Source organism: Alosa sapidissima, chromosome 2, assembly GCF_018492685.1.
Source record: "Alosa sapidissima isolate fAloSap1 chromosome 2, fAloSap1.pri, whole genome shotgun sequence".
Taxonomy (NCBI): domain Eukaryota; kingdom Metazoa; phylum Chordata; class Actinopteri; order Clupeiformes; family Clupeidae; genus Alosa; species Alosa sapidissima.
This window is the reverse complement of record NC_055958.1, coordinates 6,263,099-6,287,403: the sequence shown is the minus strand read 5'-3', so window position 1 is coordinate 6,287,403 and position 24,305 is coordinate 6,263,099. Positions and strand designations below refer to the sequence as shown.

The following is a 24,305-nucleotide window of genomic DNA, read 5'->3' as shown; positions in this document are numbered from 1 at the left end:
TCCTGCCCCTGATCAAGGGCTCAGACAGCGCTGGTGGAGCCACTTTATAAAGCGCTCCTTTGCTTTTTGTCTCTCTGCCCCCCCACCCCTCCACTTTAAGCCCGATGCATTATTTATAGCCTGGCAGCCCTTGTTAAATTTAGTTTGTGGAGTGTGATCTTTGTCTCAAGCTGTGCCTCTCCCCTAAGTGACACTGGGATCCTGCCATTTGTCTCCTGTCACTTGAGACGGGGTGCTGGTTGGGGTGGGGGATAGTGGTGTGGGGTGCGTTCCAGCCGTATCACACACTTAGCAGCCAGAGGAGTCGGATCATGAGATTAGGAGTCCCGAAGGGGCTGTGGTAACTTGGTGGCCTGGGCGCTTTGGAAAGTAGTTTACCAATTTATTTATTAGCAAATGTATTTATAGACGTGTGTGAGATGCATCAACATTTATTGACACATCTTTAAAGTTTATTTAGTTTTGTAGGCATGCAGAGGCTGTGCATACCAAACAATCTGGCATTTATCCAAGTGCATCCGTTGGCATATGCCAGTATCAGGAGATTATATTATGCCATTGTATATACAGATAGGGTCATATCTAAACTACAACAATTCTGATAGTAGTTAAATTATTGTGTCACAGCCACCATACTGTTGCAGTACATGTGTTTTTAGGTTTATCTTTGCCTCCCCCTAGTGGCTGGTTAATAATATTTTGCTTCATAATTAATTATGAATTATAATTATAATTAATTAATGTTATGCTCTTGACAATTAAACTGTATATTTTGTAGACAGAATTTTGTGTCTGTGTGTCTGAGTAACGCAACTGCTTAAGAAACAGGGTTCGGGGGTGGTAGACCTGTGAAGGGGCCAACATGTAATCACTTAAGGCAGCACAGTGCCCTTGTGACATATTGGACCTCTGCTGATTGAGTTTCCACTTGATCCTGTCACATCAGCAGCAGAGGAAACATGGTTAAGAAGCAGAGGGTGAGCTGCATGGAGCTGTGCCCAGCAAACAGTAAATGCACAGTGGCTTTAGCCTCTATTTTTATACATGTGAATTAGCCATGGCCCTGAAGTGTGTGTGGACATAGCCAGGCACATTCATTTTTGTTTTTCAAGGTGTCACTGTTGTTTTCTACATTGCTAGCCATGAAAATATCCTGAAGTTAACTTCAGTTAAACAACTAGTTAGTTGTGTCAACTTACTTAAAGTAGTATTCTGCCTGAAGAACAGTGCAACATCTTTGTTTAAATTGTTGACCACTAGAGGGTGGTAACGCGCAAAATGCAAGTTAATGTCACTCTGAGTTCCCTTGACACTCAAATTTATCACCTCAATATACTACTATGAGATTTCTATTTCTGCTTCTAGGACTCATAGACATGCCACATAGGTAGTGTCTTTTAACATATATGTATATGTAATATGTAGCTGAGTACATCCTTACATTTATTCAGTACAGTCACATTGACAGACTACCATGTCAGTACAGTCACACTGATAATGTAACTATGTTGTAGCCCAAAGGTGTTTGGTAACACTTTGGTGCCTCACACCACTCCTTGGAGGGCTCTGGAGGATGTTGACTCCCATGTTGTTGGAAACGCTTTAAGAGTTGAGCAGGAGACTACTTGCTTAAATGTTGTAGCTCAAAGTAGTAGCTCAAAATGTAGTTGGGCTTCATGCAGTATGTATCAAGGAGTTAAATACAATTTGGCTGACCTGTCTTTTGATCTGCTGCTTTTCCCTGTTTCATTGTATATGTAATATTTTATTTTTTTGTTATGTTTTTCAATATTGTTTGTGTTGAATGTGACTCAACAAATCTGCTTATCTGTCATTCGACCAGTCATGCATGTGGCTGTGGTCATCTAGCTAACACCCCGCCATCAATATGCATGAGTAAACAGGCTGACATTTCAGCTGGGGCAGTTGCTGCTGCTTGTCAGGGGCCAACGGGTGTGACAGCAACGTTTGTGTTTTACAGGCGTCTAAGGCGCCGTCCAGAAGCGAAGGCCCTGAACAATTTGGACTGTTTTGACATTTCAAACCCCAAAATACATACTTGTTTGATATCCTATCCTGGGAGCTTATGGCCATTGTTGACTCACTGACCTTTTGCAGAAGCAGTGTTAATAATTAAATGAGTCTCTAGTGATGAATAATAATGTGAATAATAATAACAATTCAAAGGTTTACACTGTAATGTGGGCATCAGTAGCCCTGTTTTTTGCAGATTATATATACAAAGCCACCTCACTTTAGTCAGCCTAATTTCCCATCAAAGGACAGGCACATGGAGCGCAGCTGCTGCTCCAAGTGACCCCTTAGCACAGCATGAGTGAGGTGATGAGGTAGGGGATCGCTCAGGGCCTCTTCCACCCACAATCATCCCGTATCTTTGGCCTTTGCGTTCCCTTATGTACCGATCCAGTCGTCTTTGCTTCTCTCTAGTGCTACGAAAGAGAGTCTCTTCCCCCTGTGTGCGTGTGTGTGTGTTGGAAAAATCCAGTGAGAGGGTTACGAGCGGCTCCCAAAACGGGATCCGGGATACAGGCCGCAGCTGTCCTTGACTGACACATGAGCTAGTCATCCTGAGACTCGACAGGCTGGACAAAAATGGCCTCTCCGTATAAATCACTCCCTGCCCAGAGCATTAAGATTGCTAAAATAATCCCCTCTGACTAAATCCAACCCTTGCTCTGTTTTCATGCCAAAGAGCTTGGATGCTAGTCCCCCTCCCCCCACACCATCCATGGTCATGTAACTTGTCGGCCATCTTGGATTTACACAAATAACATTTGTGTACAACAGTATGTTTTAAATAAATGAAGAATGTTTGGATTATAGTAGCTAATTAATGTGGCTATCATTTTAGGTATCGTTAGGTAAAATGGCATTTTTTTCTGTTCATTTTAGCTGAGGGAATCTTTCAAAGATCTCAAGAAGAAGTTCAACAACATGAAGTTTAATTACATGAAGAAAAATGACAAATCAAGAAACCTGAAGGCAGTCAGAAATCAAATACAACAAATTGAAATATACATTGAGAAACTCCAGGTATGCTAAGTTTTTATATTTCTCTCTCTCTCTCTCTGTGAGCATGTGGGAGATACATGATATCTGTTGGTCTATAAAAGTTGAATACTATCATCAGTGCATACATAGATTTGTGCTAGGGGTTTGAATGGACACTCTGTTGAGGGTTTACATTCTTGTGCAGGTCCTGAAGAAGAAGATGCAGACCTTCACGATGAAGGTGTCAACCGGCACTGAGAAGCATCTGATTGGCAGCAGCCCCAGGGAGATAGAGGATGCCGTGAATGAGCTGCAGAGACAGCTGGGCGACTTTGACAGGACGGTGGAGGAGTACAAGCAGAACCTGGACATGACTGTTAAACTGCAGCAGGCAGTAGAGGAGGTGGGGGAACTCTTACAACACATGATCTCTACAATTCTGTCTCTGTGTATAGTATTAAAAATATGACATAGCAGAGAAGAGATGCCATGAGTGTATGTTGATGATATCTTTATGCCACCAATAGCTAGACTGGATGTGAAAGTATTAGTGATTAAAAACAACAGAATGACAAAAATACTCTCAAGGGGCAGCCGTGGCCTACTGGTTAGCGCTTCAGACTTGTAACTGGAGGGTTGCTGGTTCGAACCCCGACCAGTAGGCACGGCTGAAGTGCCCTTGAGCAAGGCACCTAACCCCTCACTGCTCCCCGAGCGCCGCTGTTGTTGCAGGCAGCTCACTGCGCCGGGATTAGTGTGTGCTTCACCTCACTGTGTGTCCACTGTGTGCTGAGTGTGTTTCACTAATTCACAGATTGGGATAAATGCAGAGACCAAATTTCCCTCACGGGATCAAAAGAGTATATATACTTATACTTATACTTCCAAACAGCTGTCAAGGAATCTTGATTTTAGCCTCTTCAGTTTTGGACTTGATCCAATCCAATTTAGGATTTGGAGCATTTGTTCCTGACTAAACAAAAACAGCTTTTGTATTGTGATTGAAGAATGAAAGAACCTTTTCTCACCTACAGCTTTTATGTTATTTCTGAAACACATGTCAGGGTTTTCTCTTCCTAAGAACACTAACCCTAATTGAAATCTTCTTAAACTTCAGTACCAGTTCTGGTGTGACGAGGCAAGTGCCACCATTGTCCGAGTTGGGAAGTATTCCTCCCAGTGCAAAACCAAAGAGGCAGTGAGCGTGCTCTACAAGCAGTTTGAGAAGTACGTCTGGCCCACCGTACCCCAGCAGGAGGAGAGAATTAGCCAGATCACAGAGCTGGCCATCCGCTTGCATGGTGAGAGGTGACCCGCAGACTCACACAGTTCAGGTTTCAGACGGGGGTACATGCCTGTGTCACACAGCTGTTTGTCTGCAAGTATGCGCCATGCAACACCCAAAACACACCAAGGAACTCTCTCGGTCTCTCTCTTGTTTTCTATTAGGATCTGACGAAGGAAAGAAGTATGTCGACAAGACGGTTTCCAAGCACAATGAGATTGTCGAGTCCATAAAGGAATTGTGTAATGGGCTGATAGACCTGGAGAATAAACTGGAGGTCAGCATAACAGATTACAGTGTCACTCTTAATTTCCTGCTTTGTTGCAGGGACACAGTAATTTGAATCCAAATTATTCACATGTTATTTTAGGCTTCAAAAGAATCGCCTGACATAATAGAGCGTGACATCCCTATACAAGTGGAACAATCAAAGAAAATACCAGAGAATAACAAGTCACAGCAACAGCAAGAGTCTATTGATGTGGTAAGAAATTGTTTTCTGGTTTACAAGAAGAATAAATATATTTCATGAACAATTGATATGTCATCTGGTATTAACACTACTGTCATAGGAACAGTCCGAGCCGAAAGAAACTGGACACACACCCGAGATCACCACACCAGGACATGACAAAGACAAAGATGCTCCTCCAAGTAAGAAACAAGAGGTCAAAAGGCCTCATCTCCGCAAGAGCAGAAGCCAGGACCTACCAGACAAAACGCCCCCAGCACAGAGCAAAGTGCTGTCCGAGAGCAGGACCTACACTCAGGAGGCCTATTCGGCGACCAGCAGAGTGGAAACCATAACGGGGAAGTCCACCGTGGAGCGCAAAGAGCAGCATCACTCGTCGGTCACCCACAAGCACACGTTTAACGTGTCCAGGTCACCTGTGGACCGCGACAGGAAGATCCACATCCTCAGCCGATCGCGGAGCAACTCTCAGGAGACCCCTCCCCCGAGCGCTCCAACAGCCCCCAGCTTCTCAGACATCCAGCGAGAGTTCCAGATCCCCAGGAAAGACAGGATGGGGCCGGCCCAGAGGGCCTCACATGAAGGTGGCCACACTGGCTCACAGGTTTGTCAGTTTGTTAGCGTGGGACAGTTTTTATTTTGTATGTGTGTGTGTGTGTGTCTTTTCTACATAAAATGTTTTTGAAATAATGAGTAATAAGTTAAATTGCTTGCCAGGGGTGTGTTTCCTCAAAGCAACATTGAGTGACCACTGTGGTGTTTGCGTAAAGCATTCAAAATGGATCTCTCGCTCTCATTTGATGATCGTGGTTGTTCAACAAAGCTTTCAGGAAACACACTCCAGTTTGGGTCCATTGAAACATTTGTTCTCAGGAGGTAAGTACTCAAAGTGTGGATTTCTGCGTGAGGGTGTCAGCATCAGTTTCATGTTCTTCATGTGTGTATGTGTGTGGGGCTGCACCATGTTTTGCACCTGTGTGTGTTTATCTACTCCTAACAGGTGGGAGGCCACCCTCCAGCTGAGGATATCCCCGCTGCAACCGCCTCTGAGGGAGACTACCAGCATGATCACCTGACCGAGGAGTCGCTGTCCAATGACGAGTACGAGTGCACCTCCCCTGATGACATCTCCCTGCCACCGCTGTCCGAGACACCCGAGTCCAACCTGGTTCAGTCAGAGAACGACCTAGATGACGGCTACTGCTTCAGCTCGCACGTCAACCAATACAGCCACCAGTCACACTCCCAGTCCCAACAGCACGGAGATACCTTCCACCACCAATACCACCGACACCGGGAGTGGGTCTCTAGCCAGACGGAGAGCTACCCGTCCCCCACAGGTGGCCCGGGTGCTGCCAAGTTCCGATCTGAGTCCTCCGCATTTGTCCACAGTCCACTGACCGTGCCTGCACCAAACCTGGTCTCCAGCACGATCTCCAGCATCCTCAAGAACAAACCGAGCGCCCCGCCGAATGCGCATCCTGCCGATGGCGCCACAGTTGGCCACCACCAACACCACCACCACCACCACCACCAGCAGCAGCAGCAGCAGCAGCAGACCGTCCACTCAGTGCATGAGAGCCACGTGAAGACCCAGGAGTGTGTGCATGAGTCCCAGTTGGGACGAGGGGCTGCCCCTCGTGCCGGTAACACGCATGCCGCCCCTTCCCTATTAACCCCTGAGCAGGACCCAGACGTTTGCAAGCCCTCGGCCATCCGTGAGGAGATCAGGCTGCCCTCCTATGGCACAGGCCTCGTGGGGGGGAACCTGACAGGGCAGGGCCCTAACTTCTCCAAACACATATCTAATGCCACGGTAATGGAGGGGTCGCCAGTGACCCTGGAGGTGGAAGTAACTGGATTTCCTGAGCCTACTTTAACATGGTGGGTAGCCTATAACAAGCTGGATCCCTCTTGATTGAATAGTTTTGATTAACAGCTTTTTAAGTAAATAATATAATCAACTATCTATAAAGAGAATGAAATGCACAGCAGTGTCACACTTTTCGTATGCATTTGTTTAAGTTGGATAATTAATATTGATGAAACTTTATTCCCTTTTGGGAGCACCTGGTACTTTGCAGGATTGAGATCAGATAAACCGAGAATAAACCCCTAAGGCTCAAAAGCCCAGAGCAATTTCTTTTTAACCCCATGAGGATCACCTACAGGATAAGACACAGTGAAATTATTAAATTGCTCTTTTCTCCATTTTGCACAATGCATGTTTTTTTTTAATTGAGTTTTACTTTCTCATGGGTATTTCTCATCTAAATAAGCATTTCATTCACTAAAGCATACGCGTGTTGCCACTAACCTGCCATTTCATCGGAGTTTGCTGTGCAGGATTTGCTATATAACTTTGATCCAACTAAAACTTATGAAATCCTAGTTTAGATCACTAAATCCTTTTGTAGATCTGTCTGATCTTATGCCTTAACCTCTTTTGCTGTGCTGTGGTTGTGTGACGTGAAAATTCACTTTCTGCTTCAGGTTCAAGAATGGACAAAAACTCACCGCTGACGAGCACGTAGAACTATCCCAAAAAGAAAGCAAACATGCCCTGTTCATAAAGAGTGCTGCTGAGAGTGACGCTGGCCTCTATGTCATTGAGGCCACAAACTCAGGTGGCACCGTGACGTCCACTGGCGTGCTGCAGGTGACAGGTAAAGACTGTCACGAGCTCGACACATTCAAGCTGGACTGGCACACCTGCTTTGGCACCCTGTGCTTCCTCCTGTGGCTCCTGTATTTGCTGGTGTTATAGCGGAGGGAGCATGGACCGTCCCTCACTGAGCACTAAACACCCTTAAAAACACTGCCCTTTACACACTTCCCCACCCCCCTCTCTCACATACACACACCTCTTCACACCAGAACTACTTGGGAGCACTTCCCCCCTCCCCTCCCCTTATCCTTTCCCTCCCCTGACTCTATCCCCGTTCATGCAGTGGGAGTCTTGTTTTGCACTGTTCTATGAATGACCTTAATGGACTTGTGGTATATATTCATATGTCAATATAAGAAACCGGCATACCTATCAAACAGCAAATATGTAGCTTTCAAACAAGTCATCGGATTCTGGAATAGTTTATTGATGTTCAATAGACATACTCAGTGCAGTCTGAGGTATTAAATAAATGATGGCAGGATTGATAATGATATTGCAAATACCTTATGGGTTCATTGCTATTATAAATCAGAATGAAAAGGCCAGTTCTGTTTTTGAATACTTCACATGTTATAGAGATGTTACCTAAAATATGATGGTTGGTTTTACAGTGCAATCACTGGACTCTAAAGCGTTTAACAGTTTCACAGTGTCATCTTTGTGGTCTAATTAGTTCCAGTTCCTTACTATAGTATAATGTGCTTAAACTACTAATTACACATTTTTTGCTCAAAAGTTCCAAGAAACATTATGTTCCAGATCAGATTTGGAATCCTACTCCTTGAAATGTTTTGATGAAAGATAATATTCTGTTGCTTTGTTAGTTAATTTATGGGGAAATGCAAATATGTTGGTTTGTTCAATAAAAGGATTGAAGATTTAAAATGTCCCCTATAGCTTACATTAAGGGTGAGAATATATGCATATTACAATTTAGCACATCCTCATTGCAGAATAATGCTGCTGGTAAGTATAGTATATATATATGTAAACTATTTAATGTTTTTTTCTGAAGTCTCTGAATAAATTAATAAAGCTATTACTTGCCTTAAGAAATAAACGTCACTTGTGTGTCAATTGCACATCACTCATACTGTTGCATGACTCCCTTAATAAAACCCACAATACATCCTATAATTATCACAATCCTTTTTGCACCCACCACTTTCACATTGGTAAGCAGATTCTACCCCTCACTGTATTCCGTAAACTCAACATCGTGTGGTTGTTGACGTAGAAATATTCCATATGCTGAACGTAAATAGTCTAGCCTATTGGAACTGTTGATAGGGTGTTCTGATTCATAACTGCCCTGGGGGTGGGGGGGATGAAGCATGTGCGACCTGAGGATTCTGGGCAGGCAGGAGTGGCACAGTAATGTTATCACAGACCTGGGCTCAGGCCCTGCTCAGATTACCCCCTTCTGAGAGAGTGCTCCTCACCAGCGTGCCTCACAGCTAAAGGGCTTGCTGTGAAATACCTCTGCCCGTCATCTTAGAAGGATAAGAATCACAGACAGGTTTTAAGCTCACACAGTTAGTTTTTTTTTAAATGTATAGTCAGGGATAACTATATGAAATGTTCTGCTTAAGCAGCACGACAATTGGGTAATTGTCAGACAGCCAACTTGGAAATGGAGAAGACAACCATTTTACTTGAAGAGATCCATTTAAGTTTTTGTTATGTAATTGAAGTGTTGTTGGTTAATGTTTCAACAATTTTCTGGCAAAGCAATTAAGCATTGTAAATCACCCTGAAACTTGAATTCTCAGTGAGTGGAGACAGCCCCCACTTCCTCTCAAGACTGGAAGACAAGGATTTGTTAGTGGGAGACGACCTGACCCTGGAGTGCGTCATCTCAGGAAAACCTGTCCCTCAAGTGCTCTGGCTGAAAGATAACACAGTTTTGGCTTATGGAGAAAGCGGGGTATGACTTTCAGACAGAAGATTATGGGATATTCACCTACTGCACACTGTCTATAAATAAAGTTTAACTATAAACTACAAGTATACAACTATATGTCAAATTTGTGTTAGACTGAAATGTGAAATTTTGTTTTGTATTCAGGCTGAGAGCCAAAGTGACACCCATGTCCTGTTGAAAAAGGGTGTGGAGTCCTCAGATTCTGGAGAATATGTTTGTGTGTTAAAAAATTATTTGGGAGAGAACTGGTGCTCTGCAAAGGTGGTTGTCAAAGGTAATCTCACCCATGCTGAATGTATTTGCCAAACTGATACCAAGCAGAAATGCAGCACAATTTTGTTGAGTTTCAGAGACTCAATACAATTTTGTTTACATTGCAGATGTCAGACAAGGTGTCACAAATCCTGGCTCCCCAGATCAACATCATGGACAAGTTGTCGTTTCAACTAATGAACAGATATGTGAAGACCAAGGACAAAGATTAGAGTGCAGAGACCAGGAGTAAGGATAAACAAGACACAAGTGTATTTAACCATATACAATACAGCACCTCAAGTTATATGGTTGAACACTGTGTTCTTCTAGATATAATCTTTCTACCAGTTTTTATAAGCAAATGTTAAATAAGATGCTATTTTTCTTGACTGGATTGGAGTTGTAGTGCGATTCAATTGTAGTAGTTTGTACAATTAAATATCAACTGAAGATCTAAAAGTAACCAGTGACGCTGACTACTTCTTGTTTTGTAAGTTATAACACATTTATAATAGGTTTATCTCTGTATTGCTGACAATATTTGTTTGTCAATGGTAAAAACAAAAGAAAATGAAAAACCTTAGATACCATGAAAGGTTTGGTGAGTCACAACCAAAAATGACCTCAGTGGATTCTCGTAAGGTAAAATGAATGAAAGAAGACTGCTTCTTGAGGGGGGTAGACTCTCAGCTTGAGTGACAAGAACAAGCCTCCCATTTGTTCACTCACACACAAATGGTCTCAAGTCCTTTGAGCAGAGGAGTGAAAAGAGTCTCTGTGAGACTAGATACGGTGGCTTTCTTTTTCGATACCTTTTCCAAAGACTAAATAGTTTACCCAATTTCTAGATACACTGCCATGAATAAGTTTACTTTAGTGAGTGACAGGTGTGAGGTTGCATAAAATGGCTGCCACATCCCATGATGCCTTTTGGGAGGCTGACCAATAGGGTGTGGTGATACTCAGATGATGGTGCCTGTCCAGGGGGTATATAAAGCGAAACAACCATGTTAGCACTTCTGAGCAGTTGGAGCATTCCCAGCCTTGCCTCGGGTGTAGGGATTGCAGGGAAAAGCAAAACTACACGGCAAAGACCCTGTGTAGTTTTGTTTTTTGGGATAATTGAGGCCAACCGTTCTCACGTTGGATTTTCTGAACAGATTTCTGGATAAGGAGATTGTTTTAGAAGATATCACTCCCTTGGGCACCGCCCCTTCAATTCTAGGCACTCTTGTGAACACAAGTAAGTAAGCTTTGTTCTGCGACACTTTATACCTGCTTTTTCCAGAGGCAGGTCTCCCAGCTTCCATTTCTTTGTGCAAAAGTAATTAATTAACACCATGCCTGGTGAATTGAAGATTACCTGACTGAGCCATGAGAGTGACCAGCTTTGGGGAATTTTAAGATTTGGGATTTAAAAATTTGAGAAGTCGTCTTGCACTAATGGGAGTTTTTCCCCTTCCTCAAGGTTATTATTTGGTGCTATGATTCAGAAAAGCCAAGAATAGACCCTGATAGCATTAGAGTGGTGTCCCAGCTGGGCCGCAATGTCTTTTTAAGGGAATCAGTGGTAGGGCTATCAGTTGCACCTTCAGCTATGTGCCACATGGTGACTGTCAGTCAAACTGGGTACAGATTATTTTTAGACTCTGCCTTTTGTGAAACCTAGCCTTGAATCCCTTTGGATGCCTGTGCATTCATAATGTTTTACTTTAAAACAATAAATTGTTTCTGATTATTAAGATGCCCTTGAGAGGAGGCTCAGTAATACTCTTTCATTGGCTTGTTGATTGTCTTGAAGTTAAAGTTTGCGATGAAGACTCTGTGTACATGTGTGCATGTGTAATTTGAAACAAATCGTTGTGGTCATTTCAGTCTGTTTTTAGAACATTAACCTTGGTGTCACCATTTCATGTTTAGTCCTAGGTTTTTATTGACATTCTGTACATCTCAGATTTTGCTTGTGTGAGTTTTACTGGAATTGATTTTGGTGCACTGTTATACATTATTTGCCAGTTGTCGTGGATCTGAGATATTCTTTCTCAAGCAAATGCAATTCTGTAATGTGAGATTCAATTAGTCATTTTCAAGCTGTATGCAAACCTTTAGGCATTTAAGCATATATTCTGTGACAATATTAAATTAATGAAAATCTAAATAAAGAATATGCATTGATTTGAACATCTCATAAAGAAATTGCCTTGGCCCCAGGCAATGTTATGTAAAGCTACTATTGCACTTCTAAAGTGATTATCTTCAGTAATGGCATACAACAGTGAGTTGATACTGATACTTCTTGTTCTTGCTCTTGAAAGGACAGGATGATTTGTTACATTTGTTTACAGTTAAATGGTGAGGACAAAGCTGGTTGTCTCAAATATGTGTTGCCATTGCTAGTATGGTTTATCTAAAACGAATGGTTGGCCTTGCTAGAGTTTTGATGGCATATTTTCCAAAACTTTGTTACCCACCATTACATGTGGATAACACAGCACGTATATTACACCCTCTGTGTAAATATAACAAGTTGTATACCCCTAAATATGCTGTTATTACTATTAACTGCAATGGGCAGTAGAATTATATTGATTTCACCAGCACATTCCGTGCAAAATCCTTTATCACAAATCTGTTTCATGTTCAATGTTCATATTACCTATGGAGAAACCATAAAGCTATAATTAGATTTCCCCAGCCTGTGGATGTGGATGTCTTTTCACAGAGGCAAGAATTGTTCATTGGGTGTCAAATGGATAAATATCAAACTCTGACTTCCAGTTGTCACTGTTGTGTCTGTTAGCTGTCAATGGATGTTCAGTCTATGTGTTTGGCCCAGAACCCAGACCTCACGGAGCCATCCCTCTCTCAAATGACAGGCCACAGTAGTCAAGGTGCAGAGGGGTGACATAAGGGCTAAAAATAACAATGATGTTTGGTAACGATTTTGTGAGATTTCTATCTCTGGCGATGATCAATGATTGTATGTGTGAGTGTGAGTGTGTATATGTGTGCTGGGCAGGGGGATGCTAATGTGTGTCATTGGCAGCAATTTTGGTAACTAGGGCTTTCATCTGTGTCCTCCACCAGGGTGCCTACCAACATGTCCACACAGGCGCCAACGTTTACACAGCCGCTTCAGAGCGTTGTGGCACTTGAGGGTAGTGCCGCAACGTTCGAAGCTCAAGTTAGTGGTAAGGGCCTCTCCACATTCCATGCTCTATTTAAAAAGCTGATGTTAAAAAAGTGAACATGTTATGTGCACTGGCAATGACTATGATTCCCTATGTATAAATATGTAATGCCACACAATGCATGAAGGCAGTATATATATACTGTATAAGGCATATTATAACTACATTATATGTCCTTAATTAAGCATTCATTGAGTTCTCAGTAAAAGGAATTTACAAGCAAAGAATGATAAGAAATAAATGTCAATTCAATTTAATTTTTAATTAATTTTAATTTTTTTTCTTTTTAAAAGAAAATGTTATATTCCACTGCAGCAAAATCATAGGAGATATTTGTATCTGTCTAGACTGTCCAACACCACTGCATTTGTTGTGGCCTGTGGCATTGTAGTCTGTAATTTACCTTAATCATCACCATTGCTGTTAAAAGGAAAATTAATGTTACTCACAGGTAATCCAGTTCCTGAGGTGAGCTGGTTTCGTGATGGCCAGGTTCTTTCCACTGCCGCTCTGCCCGGCGTTCAGATCTCGTTCAGCGATGGCCGCGCTGTTCTGAAGATCTCTGCCGTGACAGCCGCACACAGTGGACGATTTTCTGTGAGAGCCACCAATGGCGCTGGACAAGCCACTAGCACCGCTGAACTTCTTGTTACAGGTGAGAGAACTCGTGTCAGTGCCAAGTTTCATTCCTGTTGATCCGCACAGCCATGGCACATAATTGTAAGTGTGGGAAACCCTGGGAAAAGAATAGGAATTTAATGAACTGCAGCAGTAAGATGAAGAGGCAGTTGTAAAAATGTAAATGCCTGCTGCTACCCAACCCCCCTCCCCCCCTCAATAAAACAAGACCACGACAGAGCCCAGCATGTCTGATTAGAGTTGGCAGCATGGCTGATACTAATGGGAGATTTAGCAATCAGTGTGATAGGGACAGGATGTGTGCCAGATCCTATCAGCAGGGAAGTGTTTGCCTGTCTGATATCCCTGCCAAGAGTCAAAATGTTTCACTTCAACAGCCAATTACAAAAATATTAAAGGCCATGAAGGCCGACATGAATCAGGTTAAACCAGTTCTGTTTGGGTATATGGTGTAAGCTATGCAATGCACATGCTCTGATGGAGGTAGTAGACAGATTTTATGGGGAAATGCTTTGGTGAAGAAAACTTTTACAATATGCTTCATTTGAAAGATTAAAAGCAGAAATAGGCCTATTTCTACACATTTAAATTAGGATGATGGTCATTAGCCGATAGGCCTACTTAGCTGTGATCTGTACTTGTTTTTCAAATGTCATTCCTTTGGTCTCATTTTCTATGTTTATTATTCTTATGTATTTGTGGAAAAGTCAATAGGCTACAAATGACAAGAAATAATCTGTCTGAGATTTGCTTTCACGTTATAAAAAATGCCTGTAAGGACCTCATAATTAGTAAGAATTGATTAATGAATAAGGACTGTCAACTCATGTATGTTATTACTGATTTGAGCCAAAAATCTAAGGATGTAAGCATATGGTGCTGTTAGGGTGGCAACACTAATAATAGGCGAACATAAACGTTTGGCAAGCTGAATATCTCATTGCTTGGTTTAGTAGAAAAGTAATGTAGGCTATTTTACATGAATTATTCCCATAGTATACCATCAGTGGCTTAAAATGTTTAAGATGTAAACCTAACAAGTGGTCCTGTAGCCTAAGTTTCCCACATCCCAGAATGGACAGTGGGTGTATAATTATAGGACTGTCAGAACTGTCCAGAAATTCTGGTGATAATCTGATCCGCTATTTGGAAACCAACGTCATGCAGATTGCAGAGGCCTGTGTAGGCTACCATCCATCTGCAAATGCCTATTATAAATGACTACTTCGACGTGTCCTCTAATAATGCAGGCTTTATTAACATTATTTTCACTGGACAAATAAAGTAGTCTACAGAATTATCTCCGCTCATAAATATTAGATCATATTATTTTATGCCATCCTCTGGACACCACGTCACATCAAAAATCATTAACAGCCCAGTGCTTGAACCAGGTGCAGTTTGTAGCCTAGGCCCATAACCATTTGTATTTCTTTGATTTTTCAGCGGAAACCGCGCCGCCCAACTTTACTCAGAGACTGCAAAGTATGACCGTGAGACAAGGAAGCCAAGTGAGACTGGATGTTCGTGTGACAGGAATCCCTACACCTGTGGTGAAGTTCCTCAGGGAGGGAGCTGAGATTCAAAGCTCCGCTGACTTTCAGATTGTACAAGATGGAGATCAATACAGTTTGTTGATTGCAGAAGCCTTCCCAGAGGATTCTGGGACCTATTCTGTCAGTGCCTCCAACAGCAGTGGCCGTGCCACCTCTACTGCTGAACTGCTCGTTCAGGGTAAGCCATGTAGCCTAATCATGCTAGGCCTACAAACTCTACAATCAGTTAGGGTGCACGGAGAAATTTGCAAATGCATATCAAATCTGGTTGACAAAAAACGTTTTAGCACCTATGCCAATATTGCCTCTCTTAAGGGCTTCTGAGTAGCTACTGAGTTACTTACATTTACTGTAGGCCTATGCATTACATTAACTCTAATAGTCTACTTACATTAAATTTAGGGAAAACAGGACGCCAATTGCTTCTTTTCATTAACACGATCACGTGAGCAGACAGACTCGTGGTTAAGTAGCAGGCTAGCTAACTGTTACCTACAATTTCCCGCAAATTGTAGCCCATGGGAATTAATCAAAAACACAGGCATATTGTTTACATGTGGGGACTCATTTTACGTTGTAGGCCTACTGCACTCTAGTGGACAAAGGCTATGATGTAGGCTACTCCATGAATTATACTGAGGACAGTAATAAGTCTACAAGTTGTGTCTGTTTTGCCCTACAGGTGAGGAAGTAGCAGTACCTGCTAAGAAGACAAAAACAGTTATTTCTTCCTCTCAGATTTCGTCCTCCCAGATTTCGTCACGTCAGGCAAGGGTGGAGAAGGTAAGCATAATTTTCCAAGACAGGACAACTTGCCCTTGACATGTTTCCTTGCCCTATTTGCCATAGCTTTTCGTTTAGGGAAACAGGCTCTAGCCTTTGTAAAGTGCTTGTTATTGGTGCTATGTAAGTAAATACAATTGAATTATTATTTTTTCTCAAAATAAACCAAGCATAATTTACACTCACCTGTGTTTCATTTTGCAGAGAATGGAAGCTCATTTTGAGTCATCCTCCAGTTCAGCAATGATGATTGAGGGAGGTGCTATGACTGAGCGCCTGGCACACAAGACCCCCCCACGGGTGCCCCCAAAGCCGACCTCAAGGTCCCCACCTTCAGCAATGGCGAAAGTGTCCGCCACTCGCCACCAGTCCCCCTCCCCCGTGAGGCCTGTGAAAGGACCAGTACCAGGCCCAGTCAGGTAGGACTACCACACTTTGACTCTACAGGGCCCAATTTCTACATTATCACTGCAAGTGCTATTGTGTATTCATATACACTATATTATAACGAGTACCACCTCAGAAAACAATTAGCTCTCCATTTGAACCACCATTATGAACACCATAGAAATACAGTAGCGCAGACCAAATAAACTACATATTTTACATTTTGCTGTTTTACATCATTTTTCCCACAGTTTGAGAAACACTGCACATATTGTCAAAAGTATTACTTAGTCACTGACTTAACACGTTTCATTCAGACCCATTGCCACAGGCGTACTGTATATAATCAAGCGTATACAATTGTGCATGGTCATGCAGTCTGCATTCACAAACATTTGTGAAAGAATGGATCGTTCTGAAAAGCTCAGTGAATTCAAGTGTGATGGTACTGTCATAGGGTGTACAAAGCCAGATCCATAAAGATATAGTTGGCTGAGTTTGGTGTGAAATAATCACTACAATAACTGTATTGTGAGCCAAGCCTTTTCGTCCAACATCAATGCCTGACCTCACAACTGCTCTTCTGGGTGAATGGCCTTCCTAGAAGTGTCAAAGCTGTGTTAGCTTTCTGAGCATATAGATTTAGAATGGGATATCATAAGAGTTCTTATAGGTGTATTTGCCAGGTGTCTCAATACTTTTGTCCATATGGTCTAGGTTTGCTCACTCGATTAAACAAGTACTTCTTTGTACAGTACTAGCATATATTTGACATGGAGCTTGTGCTTTTTGCAAAATTGAAATTGAAGTACTTGTATTTTATTCCACTCACACTTTCATTCTCACATGTCTATTTTCCCACAGGTCTGTGTCCCCTGCCGCCAGCAGGCTGTCCGTGTCCCCCATTCGGCCGGTCAAGTCCCCAATCATGATTCGTAAGCAGGTGATCCAGACCACAGAGGTGCTGCCGCCGTGGAAACAGGCAGGCTACGCGTCGGAGGCCAGCTACACTGCCATGACCTCTGGAGCCACTCACATGCAGACCTCGGTCACCCAGCGTGCCTCGTGGGAGAGCTCTGTTAGTGTGCAGCAGCAGCAAGTGAGTGGGATGTCCGTGAGCGGAATGTCCATGACTGAAATGGCCACCAGTGGAATGGCCGTCAGTGGGATGACCACCAGTGGAATGGCCGTCAGTGGGATGACCACCAGTGGAATGGCCGTCAGTGGGATGGCCGTGAGTGGGAGTGGAATGGCCGTAAAAGAGGTGAGCAATTCGGGAGATAAGTCTCTCTGTGGACGACCGGTAAACATGCATGAGAAGACCTGACAAAACAGGCATAATACTTCTGAATTTTGTAAAGGGCCTGAGGCCATTTGAATGAATTTTTGAAGCTCTGTTTGAATTTAATTACGCATTTGTCTGCCTGGTTTGCTTTTTTTGCTAACATGCAATCTGCTTATTATGTAGTGTAAATGCTGCTTTTTACCATAGGTGAAAAGCACTTACCGGTACATTGCATAAACAAAATGGTTTTGACTTTCGCTGCCTGAATATTACTTGCACGTATAATAGGAACACCAAATGCCGGATGACAAAACAGCCGCTGTTGCTACGGTGGTAGCTGCAGTGGAACATGCTCGTAGTCGAGAGCCTCAAAGTGGCTCTGTCGAATTGTCCACTCATGAGGTCACCATCACCTCTGCACAAACTACATCTACAGCAGAGCAGGTACAATTCAGTGGAGTTCATGAGCACAGTTTGATTCCAGACCATTCTTTCACTTCCATCTTTTTTCTTTATCCAACCCTTCTTTTTTCTGACAAACTCAGTACTCGTCTTTCCCTGCTAGATCATCCACCCATTCCTTTCATTAGCCATTTGTTTAACCTTGTTTCAGTCATCTACTTGCTGAATTTATGTCTACAACTAAAAGCTTATTCATTTCTCACATTTGTATAGACAGAACAGGAGGAATCCCAGGAAGTATCTGATACCACAGTGTCCCTTGACATCAGTTTTGGTGCACCATATGCTGAAAGCACCATACAGGAAATTTCTTCAACTATAGAGGTAGAATGCCAGCAGTATAGAGTAATTGATTAAACAATCAGTATATTAAAATGACTGAATTGTCACTATAGCAAAACAATTAAACAAATGCAGGAATCGATATAGAATATTTTGAAATCTGATCTTGTCCTTATCTCCTTCTTGAACACTGGCACATTTAGATCACACAAGAGGTTGAGAAATCTGCTGTGATGGTCGCAGATGTTGACCAGGCTAGTGAGGTACTTACTGTTTGCTCACTGGTAGAGCACTGTGAACTGGACACTTCCTCTGTGTCGCATAGTCCCACAGAACAGGAGCAGGTAGCTGATGACATTGTTTTTGTTGACTGGTCTTTCATCACCCTCACTTTCGTTCACAGAAGCACTTGAAATATTACAGGGTAGCATTTGAGCTGTTATGATTAAACTAGTGCTTAGAGAAAATAGTGAGAGAAAGAAGTGCAACAGGCTAATTTGTCAGTAAAATGCTACCCTCCCTTTGTGTTGGATGTCACCTTCTTGTTCACTTTTTGACACTTTTTCACTCCTCCACCATAATGTCATGTTATGAGAGACAACATACGGTAATTTGAACATGTACATGTATGCAACCAAACTAATGAAGTTATGCATGCATATGCCATTAACCTCTTTGAGCTCTTCTTTCCTCTTGTTATTTTGTATGCAGACATTATTTGAAATGTTGAATGCTTTTGTTTGTATACGTAACATATGCCATAGATTGAACACTATCTATGCTCCAGATCCCACTGACTGCTTGTTGCCTTTAGGGCGAGGTTGGGAAAAAGGCCGGTGCTGTGGCCACTGTGCTTGCTGCCGTCGATCATGCACGCGTGCGCAAGCCTGTGCATGCCGAGAGGGCCGCCACCGCTGAAGAGGAAACCGTAGAGTTCGATGTATCACAGCAGGCCATGTTTGCCGCTGAGCAACAACAACTACAACAACAACAAGTCAGAGCAAGGGCTGAGGCCACACTAATGCCCTCTGCTGCTGAAAAGACTGTTCATATCTCCCAGGTTAGAACATGCTTTACAGCATAGATTAAAAAAAAAAGAAAAGAAAAAAAAACCTTAGGAGGAAGGCACAGTTGAAATTAGTAGACGTATTCTCTTGGATGTATTCGCTTAATTTTCACTCTGTTGGTTACTGTAGATCCAAAGGAGCACAGAAACCAGCACCTATGTGGACACTGGCCTGGCTCCTTCCCCCATACCACACTTTACAGTTTCAAAAGTTACTGTGCCTAAAGCTGAACATAGCCATGAGGTAAGCATGTGCAAATTCAGGCAAGCAGGGACAAGATAAAAATCACAGCAGTGCTTGGTGGAAATTGTCTGAGATTATTTCCCCTTTTGCACTAATAAATACTATAGCTGTATTGAATGTGCCATTATTTATAATAAAGTAAAACCAGTGAGCAAATGCTATTTGTGTTGGTTCAAATATGAGTATCCTACAAGTAGTAGAATGTTCCTGCTTGCCTGATATGTACCTATCAGTTACAGTTAGCTCCATCTTTATTGTCTAACTCTCCATAACATGGATGCCATAAAAAAAAGTGCAGTGATATGCACTCTGACCCTTCTAAAATATGTTCGTTATTCCTCGTTTAAGACAATGAACCCATTTCATCCCAATGAACATCCCTTGTACCTTCCTGTGTAGCTTACAGGCACTTTAACAACCTAACATGCATTGATTCTTCCCATTGCCTCCCACAAACCTAAAAAACCTAAAATCATCACTCTTGACTTGGAAACTCTCCGTCCGTGTGGCTAATCCAAGTTTTGTGTCAGTCACCTGTAATCATGCTATTTTTCCTTGGGTCGGTTAGGTCTCAATAGCAGGCTCGGCTATTGCCACTCTCCAGAAAGAGCTATCGTCCAGCCACGGTGCTCAAAAGATCATCAAGCCTGTCAAGGCCCCGACTCACAGGGTCATGGAAATGAGAGTGACCCCTGAGCCGACCCTTCCTCCGTTTAGAGACGAGCGATATCAGGCGCAGTACGAGACACATTTGCAAAGCGAGATAGGCGCTTCCTACGCAGGTGGCATGGAGCAGGCTTATGGCGAATGGGAGGACCAGGTTTGTTGCTTGGTGTGTGGTGTAAAAAAAAAAAAACTTGAGCTAACATTGTTCCGAGGTCCCCCGTGGTGTCCCTCCATGTCCACACTCCCACCTGCCCCTTACTGAGGATTCCTTCCCTTTCCTCCACTGAATCCCTGTTGATTCATTCAATTTTAGGTAATGCTTCATAGAACAGCAGTATAATGTCTTGCCATATGTAAATATTTTATTTTTTATTTTGAATTAGGCTATGGAAATTGCAGCTGTCCCAGCTGAACAAGAAGCAGTTGTGCCTCCTACACTTGTTGCTGTAAGTACTGTAATTGTCACTAAGTCTGACTTAAACCTGAGAAAATATACTTGCATTCTACAATATTTTTTCAAATGAATCATAATTCTCATTTCCAGGCCTTGAAAAACGTGACCGTCACAGAGGGAGAATCTGTGACTTTGGTGTGCCAGATTTCTGGAACCCCAGCCCCAACCATCATGTGGTTCAGGGAGGACTACAAAATTGAGAGCACCATTGATTTCCAAATTACATATGAGGGTGGATATGCCCGCCTGGTGATCCGTGAGGCCTTTGCTGAGGACAGCGGTCGCTTCACTTGCACTGCTACCAGCCCTGCTGGGACAATCAGCACATCTTGCTACCTGCTCGTCAAGGGTAATGCAGTTAACATACTCTAAAAATGTCTGTAAATGTTTCCTTGAAGTCGTCTCAACTGAATCTGACACCCCTTACGTGTTTCCTTCCAGTATCTGAAGAGATTGAAACCAGAGAGGAAATCACCATTGTCTCCGGTGAAGTTATTTCTGCAGAAGAGAAACGGTGGGTCCCACATATTCTTATTAAGGGCTTATTCATAAAAAAGAAAATAAGCAAATTATGGTCATGGACACTGGAATGTCTTATCATACCCAAATGCATTCAAGTGTGTTTAATTATTATGAATTGATGTTTGTTGCATTTGATATTTATTTCTAGTGTTATAAGCGAGGCAAGGGAGGAGACCATGTCTGAACTGAGCGCAGTCTCTGAAACTGTGGAGGCTGGTGCAGGTGTGGCACCCTTCTTTGTAAAGAAGCCTTTTGTACAAAAGCTGGTCGAGGGAGGAAGTGTTGTGTTCGAGTGCCAGGTTGGAGGAACACCCATGCCTCACATTTATTGGAAGAAGGGTGGTGTGCCTCTCACAACTGGATATAGGTACTTTTAAAATTATTTTTTTTTTATTAAATGCTATTTTAAATCAAAAAGTAGAATAATAAATAGACAGTAATTATAGTTATATTTTAATGTTGGACATTATGTTGTTGTATTAAGGTGATGACTTTCTTCAAACATTCAACTTTTCAGATACAGAGTATCTTACAATAAGGAGACCGGCGCCTGCAAGCTGGAAATCTCCATGACATTTGCTGATGATGCAGGAGAGTACACTATTGTGGCAAGGAATCAAATGGGAGAGTCCTCTGCCTCTACTAACCTCCTTGAAGAGGGTAAGACTAATAAGCCTCTACAAGTATGCTGATTAATATGCAGTACATATGGGTTTGTCTTATGTTAAATTAAATGTGAATTTGGTGAGTGTAGTACATTTCAAAACACTGGTGGCTACTACACTCAGTAGAGAGCAATCTCAGCAGAGATTAATCTCATTTGAAAACATTTTTGATATCAATCTGATGTGCTGATATCATCTTCATTCCATCATCCTCATGTAATCAACAGAGGAATATGACGCCTACATGAAGCAATATGATGTGACCTACAAGACAGAGATGACTGCCATGGTGCAGGAACCTAGAGTCGGAGACGTTCCCCCTGTGATAGTGAGTGAATATGAGAGAGAACAGTATCTCACACAGAAGACGACGACATATGTTTCTGGACAGGTACAGAGGTTGAAATATTAGAATAATATGTCACATTTAAGATGTTGATGTCACTACATCATGTGGTTTTAACGTTGTTAATTGCTTTTTGTATTTTTGAAAGGAATTCCAAATATCTGCTTTTGAGCAGAGAATAATCCAAGAGATTGAGATTCGCATCCTGAAGATAACATACCAACAGATAGTGACTGAAGATAGGGAAGAGATGGTCATCAATGTAGCCGAACATGAAGCTCGGCAGCCCACCTTTGACACACCTGTCAAAAACTACAGAATCCTTGAAGGCATGGGGGTCACATTCCACTGCAAAATGGGTGGCACTCCACTGCCTAAGGTAATGTGTTTTAGACATAAACATGAGGACGTGTTGATTTGCATCAGACTCAGCGTTCTGATCTGTGAGGCAAACTCGGTAATGTGTTTTGTATTTTCAACATGTTGAATAGATTGCCTGGTACAAAGATGGCAACCGCATCAGCCACGGAGGCCGTTACCAGATGGAGTTTCTCCAGGACGGAAGAGCCAGTCTGCGTCTGCCCGTGGTGCTGCCAGAGGATGAGGGTGTCTACACTGCTTATGCTTGCAACATGAAGGGCACTGCTGTGAGCTCTGGGAAGCTGTACATTGAGCCTTCTGCTCCCCAGGGTGTTCAGCGCCAGTACCCACAGCCAGAGGCCATGACAAGAATTAGGTGTGTTTTTAAGTTTATGTTTAGGTTTAAGTTTATATGTTTATGTTTCTTAGCAGAAGCAATAGTTTATCATCACAAGTGTCTATCAGCTTACTGTATCTCATTGTATCATAAGGTGTTGTGTATAGTATGCGTGGGTGTTTGCAATTATCAATTAATATTCACATAGGTCAAATATGCTAAGTGCAAATAGCATATGATATGAAGGCTACACCGTTTGAGTGCTTTTGCTTTTGTTTTGTTTTGGTTCCAGGTCCACATCTCCTCGTTCTACCAGCTACTCTCCTGGGCGTTCCCCTAGCTTCTCCCCTGGACGTTCTCCAAGCTTTTCTCCCGGTCGTTCTCCCGGGCGTTCCCCAGCCCGTAGGCTTGATGATACTGATACAACTCAGCTTGAAAGGCTGTACAAACCGGTGTTTGTCCAGAAGCCATCTTCCTTCAGGTGCTCCGAGGGGCAGACAGCAAGATTTGACCTGAAAGTTGTTGGCAGACCCATGCCAGACACATTCTGGTTCCACAATGGTAGGTTTTAAGTATACACTAGTTTATTACTTTATGTGTTACTTTTTTGTTTCACCTTAATCTCCATATTAAATTGCCAGTACTGAAAGAGAATGAGGACATGGTTGTCTACTTTAGTAAAATTAATTTGAATTAATATATGACATAAAAAATGTTTTTAATGTATTCTTTTAAGTTGAGCTGGCTCTTGAGCATAAGAATTTCATTACTTATAATTAATTTTATGAGAATTTATTTATTGAATTTATTGAATTGAATGCATTTTATTAATTTCATGACAATAAAACTATTTGAACTTGAACTTCACTCATTTTCATTACAGGTCAACAGGTTGTTAATGACTACACTCACAAGATAGTGATCAAGGAAGATGGAACTCAGTCAATGATTGTGGTTCCAGCCATGCCCAATGACTCCGGAGAATGGACCGTGGTGGCCCAGAACAGAGCTGGAAAAACTACTGTTTCTATGACTCTCACAGTTGATGGTATACTATTGCTGGGATATTATTGAATTGTTTTAATGTGTTGTAGAAAATGTAAATATTACATTAAAAGAGATAATCACCTCAGAAATGTCAGTAATTTATAATGTACACTTATGTCTGTGTATTGCTGTCAAATTAACAGCCAAAGAAAACTTGGTGCGACCCCAGTTTATTGAGAAGCTGAAGAACGTCAGTGTCAAGGAGGGCTCTTTGGTTGCGCTGGCTGTCAAAGCCATTGGAAACCCTCTCCCTGATATTGTCTGGCTGAAAAACAGCGATATCATCTCATCCCACAAATATCCTAACATTAAGTAAGTGTTCATCAGTTAATTGATCAGAATGAGGCTTGTGTTATACTGTATTATCATTTCACTGTTTAATGCAAAAAATATA

General features: G+C 42.3%; 2 protein-coding genes across 2 annotated transcripts in view; both read left to right on the top strand.

Moving 5' to 3' along the window:
- ccdc141 (coiled-coil domain containing 141) overlaps positions 1-10,089 on the top strand; it is a 28,954-nt gene extending 18,865 nt beyond the window's left edge. Inside the window, exons 18-28 of the mRNA XM_042084095.1 lie at positions 2,914-3,054; positions 3,218-3,415; positions 4,130-4,313; positions 4,462-4,574; positions 4,668-4,781; positions 4,870-5,373; positions 5,770-6,653; positions 7,263-7,435; positions 9,213-9,367; positions 9,509-9,638; positions 9,745-10,089. Of these exons, the coding sequence (XP_041940029.1) occupies positions 2,914-3,054; positions 3,218-3,415; positions 4,130-4,313; positions 4,462-4,574; positions 4,668-4,781; positions 4,870-5,373; positions 5,770-6,653; positions 7,263-7,435; positions 9,213-9,367; positions 9,509-9,638; positions 9,745-9,869 (2,721 nt within the window). The 3' untranslated portion in view covers positions 9,870-10,089. The remainder of the gene's footprint in view (positions 1-2,913; positions 3,055-3,217; positions 3,416-4,129; positions 4,314-4,461; positions 4,575-4,667; positions 4,782-4,869; positions 5,374-5,769; positions 6,654-7,262; positions 7,436-9,212; positions 9,368-9,508; positions 9,639-9,744) is intronic.
- Positions 10,090-10,655: 566 nt separating this feature from the next.
- Positions 10,656-24,305, top strand: part of LOC121703966 (titin-like) — a 182,083-nt gene continuing 168,433 nt past the window's right edge. The window contains exons 1-24 of the mRNA XM_042084447.1: positions 10,656-10,862; positions 12,707-12,810; positions 13,262-13,465; positions 14,896-15,183; positions 15,688-15,788; positions 15,993-16,207; positions 17,040-17,439; positions 17,749-17,904; positions 18,136-18,246; positions 18,408-18,548; positions 19,019-19,264; positions 19,401-19,514; positions 20,083-20,334; positions 20,564-20,626; positions 20,725-20,983; positions 21,076-21,148; positions 21,305-21,523; positions 21,674-21,816; positions 22,049-22,212; positions 22,316-22,546; positions 22,659-22,903; positions 23,157-23,425; positions 23,748-23,912; positions 24,055-24,223. Coding sequence (XP_041940381.1) covers positions 12,720-12,810; positions 13,262-13,465; positions 14,896-15,183; positions 15,688-15,788; positions 15,993-16,207; positions 17,040-17,439; positions 17,749-17,904; positions 18,136-18,246; positions 18,408-18,548; positions 19,019-19,264; positions 19,401-19,514; positions 20,083-20,334; positions 20,564-20,626; positions 20,725-20,983; positions 21,076-21,148; positions 21,305-21,523; positions 21,674-21,816; positions 22,049-22,212; positions 22,316-22,546; positions 22,659-22,903; positions 23,157-23,425; positions 23,748-23,912; positions 24,055-24,223 — 4,319 coding nt within the window. The 5' untranslated portion in view covers positions 10,656-10,862; positions 12,707-12,719. The remainder of the gene's footprint in view (positions 10,863-12,706; positions 12,811-13,261; positions 13,466-14,895; positions 15,184-15,687; positions 15,789-15,992; positions 16,208-17,039; positions 17,440-17,748; positions 17,905-18,135; positions 18,247-18,407; positions 18,549-19,018; positions 19,265-19,400; positions 19,515-20,082; positions 20,335-20,563; positions 20,627-20,724; positions 20,984-21,075; positions 21,149-21,304; positions 21,524-21,673; positions 21,817-22,048; positions 22,213-22,315; positions 22,547-22,658; positions 22,904-23,156; positions 23,426-23,747; positions 23,913-24,054; positions 24,224-24,305) is intronic.